Genomic DNA, 12658 nt, shown 5'->3' with positions numbered 1-12658 from the left:
CAGGTAAATGAATTGAATAAAATAAACATTAAATTATGAAGACGTAACAACACGTTATTAAAAATAATCAAATAATTTGCACTGTCACGACATTTAATCTTTTTTTTCTCGGGCTTACGATTCTTTAAGCACCTAGCACCAAGTATGCCATTATTGTACTTCAGGAATTAAATTTGTACAACAAAATTGTTCATACTATGCAGTTTTCGTCTCATTTCTCATTGTGATATAAATAATTGTTCTGAAGTTTTTCCCAGACTGTTCATTGCCGACTGAAGTGGCTAGTTCTAGCTTATGATGTACTGTTATGTGTATCTGTTACAGAACATTCAAATAGAGAATTTTTCAACAAGCTGGAGCAATGGCCTAGCATTTTGTGCGCTTATCCATCATTTCCTGCCTGATGCTTTCGACTATGATTCTTTAAGGCCTGAGGAGCGGCGCAAGAACTTCGAGCTTGCTTTCCGAGTAGCCGAGTAAGTAATCTAACTTCATTATTTTTCATCAAAAGACTATCTCTATAATCTTAAGCCTCTTTTCTCTGTTTCGAAACCTGCCAATCGTATAAATATTTGCCAGAAGCTAAAATCATTTACAATTGTAAGAAATTATTTTTCGGAATATATAGTTTATTGCTTTCACGTGTTAAATATTAGGTTACGGTACCTTGTTGAGTAGTTTGTCTGTTGTGGGCTATCTTCAGAACTGGGTGGTCCTGCTCTTTGCGCCTTCTGAGTGTTTTTCCTGTGGGGGTGTGTTTATGTAGTGTAATGTGGAGTCAAAAAGTGTGTGTTCTGAAATTGAGTTGTGTGCTGGTGTGTTTTTTTTTCGTATGTTAGTGTGATGAAAACAAAAACACACACAAGATTGCAACCTCATTTAAGAAATTAAATTACAACGTTACATTCAGAACAAAAAAAAAACACTCTAGAAAAGCATCTCAACACACAAACAACACAAACAAACGAATACAACCACACACGCGTATACAAACTCAAATGTAACACCTGCAACAACTTCTACATAGGACAGACAGGCAGATCATTGCAAACTCATTACAAAGAACACATCACATCCATAACAAAATTACAGAACACTGTCACATATGCAGAACACATCACAAATGCCAACCACAACTACAGCAACATAAACACAGACATGGAAATTCTACATATTTTATCATTTTACATATTTCATGTGAATGATTTTATGCTGTTCTTTGTGTGGTGGAATTGTGAAGATTTTCAAAATCAGTGTTACATAGTAAAGAATGTTTAAGTTATCCAATTATAACTTCTTTAATTATTCATTTTTACACATACTCCACATCAGCAATTTGTATACGAACCATTTGCCTTCCGAACAGCAGTCAATGTTACATGAATTGCCAAAGAGGAAGGTGCATCATGGGATGACGAATATGTCCGGAATAAAACAAAGTGTTTTCGTTTTTGAGTTAGGTACCCTTATAACATCCCTGATACTCAGGAGGTTTGTTTCCTGCACGATAGAGCACCACGCAACACAACAGCAACATTCACTTCTTCGGAATGGCCTCGTGCAGATCTTAATGTGGCAATATTGAAGGACGCAGTAGAGAGACTGATAATGCAGGAACAAGGGCATAATAGGTATTCCACGCCTCACAGCGGCTCTAAATGTCATCTATCTTGAAAGATTGCGTACTGTCAGGGAGAAAAATGGTGGGCACACAAATTATTGATGGTGAAATGTAATTTGTGAAAATAAATAAGTAAAGAAGTCATAATAGGCAAGGGTATTTATCAGTAGTGGCCCGCGGTAACAAAAGTTGGCAGTTCTGCATGAAAAAATAGTGTATATAGCAAACGCATGCTGTTTATTGCATCTAAATTGGGTAACGCGTGTAATTATAGCCCATTTTCGAAGTTGCCTGTGCACCCGAAATTGTACTCCAGCCATCCGTGCGCTACACCTCTCCCACCTGGTACAACTAGTCATGTAGTGGAGATGTGCCCCACATGCTTTTCTAGTTTTTAAGTCAAATTAACTAAATCCTTCATTCCAGTGTTTGTACATGTATTTTCTCCCCTAAACAGAATACACGGGTGGAGAAGAAAGCGTTTTCATGAGCGCAGCAAAAAACCAATCGTTTCCATTACACATTTCAGTATTAAAATGACTAGTAGGCTACATGATTTCCTCGACTTTTTCCAGAAATTTCAATATTTAAATTTTGTGTAAGACGTCCTAATTTCTTAAGTTAACATGCAGTAGTCCAGAAGCCTATGTGCTCTAACGCAGCTCATAAAGAGATGAGGGTGTTGGCGGTTCTTTTGTAGATAGATAGATAGTTTATTTTGCAAAAACATGTGGAACATGTATGGCATCGTCATATACAATTTAAAATACATGATATCATACAATGGATACAAATTAAGATACATAAATATTAAAAATCTCATCGACATCATACAATGGATTTGCCAATAATATAGTCCTAATTCGTGTCCTAAACACTCGGAATGGAAGATTCCTTATATCAACAGGTAGACTATTAAGTAATTTAAAAGCAAAGAATAGAAAACTATTTTGAGTAATACTGTATTTACATTTGTCAGTATATAAATTTGTATTATTTCTTGTAGAATATTTATGAACAGAAGTACATGCTATGTAATTATTAATGTTATTCCGAATGTAAAGAAGACAGGCCAATACATACATAGACGGCAATGTCAAGATTTTTGACCTTATAAAAAGAGGTTTACAATGAGTCATATTTGATACTCCATGAATTAATCTTAAAGCTTTCTTTTGTAATATGAAAAGAGCTTGAGCAGAAGTATGGTGACCACAAAGAATAATAGCATAATTTAAATGACTTTGTATATGGCTATGAAATATTGTAAACAATACCTTGTTAGGTAAATTATTCCTTAACAACCTTAACATATATAGGCCTTTACTTAATTTCTTAGCAACATAGTCAACATGAGTTTTCCATCCCATTCTAGGCTCAAGAAAGATGCCCAGAAATCTAACAGTAGTAAGACGATTAATACCAAAGTTTAATTTAACAGTTATGTTAGAATTAATCATAAGGTTATTCGCACTACACCAATCAACAACCCTACTTGATACATCAGCAAGTTCCATAGACAATATGTCACTATTTTTATGAATAGTATTAACGGTATATTCGGAGAGAGCTGCTTCGGTTGCAGCTCTAATGCAGTCTTATGGGACGGTGAAGAAAACCAGTTTTCTGCTGCCGACTACCCTATGTTGAGCTTCAGGAACTGCCGATCACAGATCCGAAAAGTACACTACGGCTAAAATTCTCGAGTAGTTCAAGGCTCCTACAGACAGTAAAATCTCGAATCGAAGGAGAATGAATTGGAAAAATAAATTAAAGAATTAACTAGATTACATAAAAGCACGTTTTACATTTTTAATTTTTTCAAGTCCATTTAAATGGTGGTTCTGCAGCTCTGCAGTTCTTATTGTAGAGCCGCCCCTGGTGTTTATATAAAAATGTACCGATAACAATTATTATGCTGGTTTCATTTATACATATCACTTTAATTGCTTTTGTAGTATTGTAACACTTTGTCGCAATGTGATTGTTTCCTCGATCAGTATGTAGATAGCAATTAACCTCTGACTTGCCAGTCATAATGTTACATTGGACAACTGAATGTTTGATTGCAGTGACAAGGCCGGGATCGCGCCTCTGCTGGACGTCGAAGATATGGTGATGATGCGTAAACCTGACTGGAAGTGCGTCTTCACTTATGTCCAGTCTGTTTACCGCCGCTTCAAGGACGAAGACTGATTTTTCTTTTTTCTTCAATCCATGACAATTTGATCAGTAATTTAATAGATGCATGAAGCAAGGTTCCTATTTTGTAATCTCACGTGCCCTTTATTTTCGTCTTATTTTTTCAAGAAAAATACATTGTTCTCTTAAAACGTCCTTGTAATCATTTTCAGTCGAACAAAGAATGAAGATGTGTGTATTTGTACAGAATTGTAAATTAGCGTAAATTATCGGACTTAATAGTGAGCATACATTATTATATAATCAGATGTTTAAGAATTTTGCACAATAATGTGTGCCATATTCACCCGACATATCCAGGTGCTTGTAGTTAAACTAAATAAATGTTCAATGAATGACTTATTACTTATTTTTATGATGAAGTTCAATTGGAAATGAATGCCACTAAAATACAACAACTAGGTGTAAAAATTGTATATGTAGATATGTTCTGAATATGGTACACATTTCTGTGGTGTATGTATGTATGTATTATTTGTTGTAGCAATGTCTGTGGACTGAGCAGACAGAAATGATGGATGGACCTCACAGAACAGACTTGCGAGATAAGATTGTTCTTTTCAGAAGGCCGACGCTCCAGTGTTGCCATCTCATTGCCAATCTCTAAACCAACCAACTAACGTATTTCTTATTAGCTATTGCTTACTAGACAAGTTTTTAAATCTGTAAATGTTACGAAATCGGTACTCATCACTATTATTCTATTATTGTAGCTACTGGCAAGAGCTCGTATTAAAAACTGAAAATTATTGAATTTAAGGTGCTTTTTGTTGAACATAATTATAGTCGATGAATACTGTGTATACAACGAGTCCAGGCTTTTGGCTCACTGGCTCATGTAATATTACAGTCATTCATGATGATTTTTATTATTATAATTATTTTTATTTTGCCGGCTAAGGTGATATTTATAATGCAGTGGATATTAACACAAACTTTTTATAATTTGAAAAATGTAACTTATATCAAAATGTCTGGTGTGTTAAACTTCTCAACATTTTTATCTGCCAACCAGACTAATTGATGTAATTGATTATGTCTTTCGATTTTTAATTTTATATTGTCTTTTCGTAGGGCCTACTAATTTAAGTAAAAGAATGAAGCTTCCTATTACTATAAGTAAACAATAAAGCAATTGATATTGTTAGAAGAGAGAATAATTTATTTTTACTGTTGCTATCCTTGCAAATTGAATAACATATGTTATCTTCCTGTACTATCAATTGAATCTTTTATTGGCACTCAAATATATTCTTATACCGAACTTTTTCCCAAAAAACTTTTATGAACAACTGTTTATGTTCATCTCTCCTCCTCCTTCATTGTGTCTTCCAACCTCCTCTCCTCCCTCTTGTTGTGTTTTTTTTTTATTGGGTTATTTTACGACGCTTTATCAACATCTTAGGTTATTTAGCGTCTGAATGAGATGAAGGTGATAATGCCGGTGAAATGAGTCCGGGGTCCAGCACCGAAAGTTACCCAGCATTTGCTCATATTGGGTTGAGGGAAAATCCCGGAAAAAAACCTCAACTAGGTAACTTGCCCCAACCGGGAATCGAACCCGGTCCACCTGGTTCCGCGGCTAGACGCACTAACCGTTACTCCACAGGTGTGGACTCTTGTTGTGTTCTCCAATTAGGGAATCAATTGCAGATCCTGTTGTCTTCTCATTCCACACGTGTATTCAGTTCTTTTGCTCATCGTGTACTCACATTTGTTTCCCGTGGTTCTTAAAATGATATTTATGTACCATGTTAACTTTAATGTGTTTTTATTTACGTAAACTAAGATGCGCAATAAGACCAAAACAAAAAATTACCTTCGTACACAATCCACGCTATATTCATATTGGTTTGGAGTGGTTTGTTAAGGAATGTATTCAATCAGTCAATCTTGTTAATGTATCCAGCTGTTTGCTGACCACATAAAGTCCACTATAGTCCACTGTAGTCTATTCAGTTTTTGTTTTTCACGAGAAATGAGGGGTATTTTGATCGGTGTTCATTATAGATGCCTGTTGCTAGTAGCCAGAGTTGGGGTGTAGTCAATATATACTGCAGGGCTGTGTCTTCTGCAACTGGTACTGATGATTTTAATTTACTTCTTTTGTGGTTTATGGATGGACAGTATAGAAGAATGTGTTCCAGATCTTCATCATGATTATTACACCACAGACAAGTAGGATTATCAGAAATGTGAAATAGGTGTAGGTACAAGGAATGTATTCAAGACTAATTTAGAAACATGTTATATTACCGGTTGTTCTGTATGGCTGTGAAACTTGGACTCTCACTTTGAGAGAGGAACAGAGATTGAGGGTTTTTGAGAATAAGGTTCTTAGGAAAATATTTGGGGCTAAGAGGGATGAAGTTACAGGAGAATGGAGAAAGTTACACAACGCAGAGCTGCACGCATTGTATCCTTCACCTGATATAATTAGGAACATTAAATCCAGACGTTTGAGATGGGCAGGGCATGTAGCACGTATGGGCGAATCCAGAAATGCATATAGAGTGTTGGTTGGGAGGCCAGAGGGGAAAAGACCTTTGGGGAGGCCGAGACGTAGATGGGAAGGTAATATTAAAATGATTTTGAGGGAGGTGGGATATGATGATAGAGAATGGATTAATCTTGCACAGGATAGGGACCAATGGCGGGCTTATGTGAGGGCGGCAATGAACCTCCGGGTTCCTTAAAAGCCAGTAAGTAAGTAAGTTAACGAATTATTCTTGCACCAAAAACGGATGCTTCCTGGACCAAATAGTCGTATTTTAATTATGTAAATACAGTGAAACCTCTCATTTGCGGACATCGAAGAGACGTACAATCTGTTCTCATATTTCATCCAGTTTCTCCTCAGTAAGTACACAACCTTGTCTTTTGCTGAACCAGTTTCTCTAAATGTTTAACGAGGTTGCATATAGTGTTGACATGTGGAACAGTAACATTAGAAAATCTTTTTGTAAATCATCTTTTTACCTTTCCGCAATCACTCTTTTTCAAAAAGTCTCTGCCATGAAAACCCTTTGCTCTAATGTAAATTTTTAATTCCTGTGGTGCTATGTGAACGAGATAATCTAAACACTTCACTAACATGATCAGAAGAATAACACGCAATCTGATGTCAATACAGCCAATCTAACAGATTTACTGAAATGGACTGTTGAGCGTTTGGGAGATGGTTTGCCGTGGATTGCTAGGTCTTCATACCACTCGACCTATGTTATGTAAACGAGTGCTCTGTAGACGAGGCCACGCGATTGTACCTTGCTGTACCTAGAATCATGGCAGATAGTATTCAGGCTCCGCTGCCTGCTAGAGGAGCAGTAGTGCATGTGGTGTTTTGAAGTCGATTTGTGTTTAGTTCATTTAATGGATAAGTATAAGTTGGATAATAATTTCGTGTAGTGTTCTGTGAGAAAAGATTTTATTCGTTAACTTTAGACAGGCAGGCAGGCCTGTGCTGTACTTGAAAATGCCAAACAAAAGTCTAAGTTATACCGAAACATTTCTGCCTGAAGGCAAAACAAAATTCGGAGACTTAATAAGAGTGAGTAAGAATGGGAGAATCGTTTTTGAAATAACTATGCAAACATTTCAGTGGTTCGAGCAAGAGAAACTAACATTGAACACTTTGATTGACATGCTAATAAGAGAGTTCGAACTTACCAGGTTCGAAAAAAGAGAAAACAGCGCTGAACGTTCTCACAAGGGAAGGGTTTCGGCTCGAACAGGAATTTTTGGTTAAAAATTTGTACAGACGCTTACTTCACAATGGTGATGAAGACCGTAAAAGCATTCATTTGTGTAACTCTCCATTTGGTTGTTATTGGTCAATACACTTCTTTAAAAATGTAGCCTATATGAGGATTCTCTATAAAATTCATGAAACAGCATGGAGCAGAGCAATAAGCACAACACGCAGAAGCAACACCTGAACAATCTTCTGAACCACACTCCAGTGCTGAACAATCAAATGCCACCTGAATTACATTTTTGAAGTCCGAGACTTGTTCAGGATTCACGTAACCAGCTGACTGCTAGGAATACTGAAGCATAGGGCGGTATACTGGAGCAGACAACTGGACATGAATAACAGAGTGCATTTTCATTATAAACACTCGATTTCCCAAGTTAAGTTCTGGATTTTCAGCAAGAGTCCTTATGCAATCTGTTATCCTCCGAGCATATATTTTGTATTGTCTAAGGAAATAGATATCCAGAGGCTGGATATATTTAGATTTTTTAGGTGGAATGATCATACATTCCATGTCTTAGCCTTGGAATGATTCATTAATTAAGGTTGTGTCCTTGTGCGCATTCAATGACTCACACAACAATGTACACTTTTGATTAGCTGCAATATTTTCAGACAATGTTGAAGAAAAATGTTCTTAAATGGACTGTAGACATTTTACCACTCGCACTAGCTTCTAGGCTAGGCTAGGCTTACGGGTAAGGTGTCCCATCCCCTTAACTTGTGCAGTGCTCTCCCCACCCCTCAACTTGTACAGTGCTCTAACAGACAAACCACGCATTACACAAACGAATGCTTTTGGGAGCTTTACAGAGATGTAAAGATGGGCCTGTATAAAAATTGTGGATACGAAATTCCTGTTCGAGCAGAAACCATTCCCTTGTCAGAGAATTAACACACGAGAGCATATTGCTAGAACTGGAACAGCGTAGTAGAGAGTTAATACTTATGTTTGCATTCCATTACATACTAAATATCGATTATGCTTATTTTAATGATATTCAAGTAGGTAAAACGGATAAAATGAAACGCAAAAATGGGTTAAAGGTCCAAATGGATTATATTGTGCTGCTGAAAACGTTATTTCTGAGACTCAAGATCCCCCACAACCATTTAAAAACTCATAGTAGTACATCCGTTATCAACACGTGTTTTAAATAATATAAGATAGTGCAACACTTTATTCCAAGTGGTGTCGTTTGGTGATAGCGTTCTTCCAGCTGAGAGAACAATCCTCTATTCTTACAGATATATTTTGTTTCAGACGCTGTTAGGTCGTAATACCAAGCTTAAAAGTAGAATTAATTGAACAACTCCAGAGTGTATTGCATGGTAATAACAGTTTCATTCATACTTCTAAACACACCTTTGAAAATAATTCAGGAGCAAACGACTTACAATATAACTTATAATAATAAACTAATTAGGCCTATTCATTAATAATAACAAAGCTGTATCTGGAAATATAACAGATTTAAGTCAATGATATTTATTTATAATAAGACGTGCAGACGAATGTTACTACTAGAGCCTGGATTTCCATGCAAATGCATGCTTTTTATAAGCTGTTACACTTCTCAAACTGTGCAAATGTTCGTTTTATGACTCATCATTCCTCTGTGCATGTTAACCTGCTTTGGCCTTTTTGGTAGTAAATTCATGTGTAATGCATATTTTGAAAATTTTAGATTCAATATTGCATATTACGTCCTCTTTCTGGCTTTGATGCATAATAGTGCCTATTATGAATGTTGCTTTGTAGAATCTAGTATTTCCACGTTATTTGCATAATGAGGAAAAAAATAAAAGAAAGCTACCAGTAATATGGTTTCGTAGCATCCTACCTGACAACTAATCTTTGGACTTTCCACTAAATCCTTCCTTTGAAATTGAAATTTAGAAATCTTCTCACTATTCGTGAGCTGCCACAAGGGACAAAGAGTACTTAACCATATAAATGTTTACAAGTTCAGTGAACCATTAATTTTGTTTTGACAATGAAACTCCTACAAGTACATAGCTGCAAATACATTTTGTGATTGGTGGAAATGTACCTAGTTTTAGAGAGGCAAATGTTACAAAGAAGTAAAGAACTTTGTTTCATTTCGAATATAGGTGATGCTTCAGGAGAGCAATTGATACCGGTACTTTCAATGCAGCTAAAGTTTCAAACGGAATAATAGATGTAGGTATTCCAAGCTTCTTAAACACATCTTTCATGAAGAGAGTAGCGGTACCTCTTGCTCCAACCAGAAGTCCGATTACTTCAAGCTCTGCTAGCTGGTACTTTTGGAGGTAATATGGAATGGTAGGATTGTAGATATTCTTTTTTTCCTTATCCACTTCTGCTGGCTGTTCCTCATTCGTTTCGAAACGCACAGTGGGATCAATTATGAATCCAGATCTTGTAGATTCCTCGAAAGATATTATATCTATGCGCCGTGTACTGCCAGTGACGGAGAGACCATGCACTTCTTCAAAGGTGTTGTAATCGGCATCTTTAAGGGCAGTGGCTATAATTGATCGTACTTGGTGGTGTCTAGCATTTCGCAGACCTTCGCCGTGCTGACAGGATCCCAGGACGTGTGCAAGAGTTTCAACCTCGTTGTGGCAATGCCTACAACGGTTGTCCTGAGATCTTCCCGGCACAGCACGTACTGCAGTAACATTTCCAACCATTTTAATGCCATCGCGCCATTCGCTGTTGGAGAGTCCTTTGTGTTTACAAATCCATTTGTTGGCACCAGGATATTGTTTAAATAAAACTACGCCTTTCCCTTTCTGTGGATGACGACACCAAATATCAAATTCTCTGTTCCTCAGAAGGTTACGAATCTTTGTAACATTTAAGAAATGTTCATTCTTATGAAATAAGGCATCTTCTAGAACAATGTTCAGAGATTGGGCACATCTAATGCTCTCTTCATGAACCTGACGTGTTTGTGTGATGTATGGGTTTTTAGATTTGTGTAAACATCGAAGGGGATTAATTTGTTGTAATAGTAATTTCCAATCCTCAACTCTCGTTCGTTACAAGCTGGAGGTAATGATATTGAAAGAAAGAAAGCAGAAGCAGCATACTTTCAAACTGCAATTTAGTATATTTTTGTGTCGAATTGTGAAGTGTTGCTATAGCTACCTTTAGAACTGCAAGAAGAGATCTTGTGTTAAAATGGATTGAGGGAAAGGAATTTCTAAAGACGGACAGTGATGTATTTATTGTGATTGTTGTAATACAGACGTAAGTACTTTTGTATTTTGGGGCACACTGTAGCATCGTGGATTAGGCATAATGCTGTAACGTCGGAATGTCACAGGTTTGATTTCTGATGGGTCATGGTCATACGGAAATACAAAAGACTTACAGTTCGACCTCACTTTGTCTCAAATTTCTTCGCTTAAACATGCATCTGTCAGTTCTTGTAATGTAGAAAGACAATTTTCTGTGTTCAAGAACGTGCTCAGATAAACACGCGAGTTTAAGTGGAGAAACTGTTTAGAAATTAGTTGTAATACGTTGTTTCAAAATAAAATAAAAAATGTAGTACAGTAACATAAAGTTTCTTTTCTTTTATTTTAACTAATGGGTATACTTGACTTACGTCATTCACCCATATGAAGCAAGTTATGTAGATCAATTTACCGACAGAGTAATTAGAATAATAGTAGGTGCCAAATCTAGGGAATCGTGTAGCACTATTTTCAAAAAACTACAAATAATGCCCATGGCTTGTCAGTATATCTTTTCATTAATAGTCTTCCTCGTATGTAATCGTGAAAACTTTGTAACTAATTCAACAGTTCATAGCATAAATACACGTCAAAAAAATGACTTTCATACTCCATTGGCAAGTCTATCGTCCTATCAAAAAGGAGTGCGTTATATGGCAGTAAACATTTTTAATAGCCTCCCTATCGATATAAAAAATGAAACTCAAAACATAAAATTATTTAGGGCCAAATTAAAGAAGTACCTAATTTCTCACGCCTTCTATTCTGTAGGTGAATTCATGACATTCAATAACACTTCATGAAATTGATACTAAAACTCTGTGTTGTACTAGTAGACTATATTGTAAATCTCGTCTGTATATATTTCATCTAGACTGTGACTATAAATTAAGATTTTATAATAGTATTAAGTTTTTTGACTTGTTCCATATTCTAGCTGTGAAGCAATGTATGAATACCATGGAATGTTAATAAATACAATACAATACAATACCCAGAGTGAGCCATAAAAGGCTGGTCTACACTACATTCGCGATGAGATGAGATGATTATGGAGATTTGTTGGGATGTCACAGGGGAACTGGAGTTCCTGGAGAAAATCCCTGTTACCTAGACCACAAGCTTTCCCAACACATTATAAATCGGGGTACACCGGGTATCGAACCAAGGTCCACAGAATTATAAGTCCAGCGCTCTAGTCACTAGACCACAGTGGCGGCTCTGTAACGTTATGTGGAACACAATTTTAATAGTGCATTTTTTATTATTTTTTTATTTATTTTTTTTTTTGCTTCATTATGCATATATTGTCATATGATAGTGAATGCATACGGGTTTTGTTTCGGAGCTACTAAAAAACTCCATGGTTTGTAAGACACCAGCAACTGCATCATGAAATGGAGTTATTTCAGTAGCTACATCTGTATGTCTGTCAAATTTTATAATCTTTCTTTACCAAATTTTCTGACACTCCAGGAGCATCTTGCTTCTTTGCGTGACAGTGCTGATGCAACCCGCAACTCATCTTTAGCAGCAGCGGACTGATGCAACCTGCAAGATATCTATTGAAAAAAAAAATGAAGTTTTAAATACAACAACAATACCTTTAAATTAAAGGTTGCCTGATAGGACACAGTATATTGTAATTATTACACACATAAATTCAAATAAATGTTACATACAGACGTTTTGATTTAAACTTAATTTACTTAAACGTAAAGGCAACGTTTTATTAAAATATTAATATTTATTTTAAAAATTACATTCAAGATATTCCTATACCGTATCAAGTCATAATGAAGTAATTTAGCGCTGATATCCTAGATCATATATACCCAGATTGCTCG

At 36.1% G+C, this 12658-nt stretch overlaps 1 protein-coding gene across 12 annotated transcripts in view; it reads left to right on the top strand.

Annotated features, from left to right (window-relative positions):
* LOC138708728 (mucin-17-like) overlaps window positions 1-5087 on the top strand; it is a 462883-nt gene extending 457796 nt beyond the window's left edge. For 7 of the 12 annotated variants that reach the window (XR_011334762.1, XM_069838843.1, XM_069838845.1 and 4 more), the window contains 2 exons: window positions 325-476; window positions 3694-5087. Coding sequence is in view for 9 of the 12 variants with exons in the window: in XM_069838843.1 (XP_069694944.1) it covers window positions 325-476; window positions 3694-3817 (276 nt within the window). In the remaining 3 variants the exon portion in view is untranslated. Of the gene's footprint in view, window positions 1-324; window positions 477-3693 lie in introns of those variants that run through there. The other 5 variants (XM_069838848.1, XM_069838847.1, XR_011334760.1 and 2 more) reach the window with 4 other exon arrangements.
* Window positions 5088-12658: the final 7571 nt, after the last annotated feature.

Source organism: Periplaneta americana, chromosome 11 (genome assembly GCF_040183065.1).
Source record: "Periplaneta americana isolate PAMFEO1 chromosome 11, P.americana_PAMFEO1_priV1, whole genome shotgun sequence".
NCBI classification, from domain to species: Eukaryota; Metazoa; Arthropoda; class Insecta; order Blattodea; family Blattidae; genus Periplaneta; species Periplaneta americana.
Note: the sequence above shows the minus strand (reverse complement) of the source record. Positions and strands in the feature narration are given on the sequence as shown.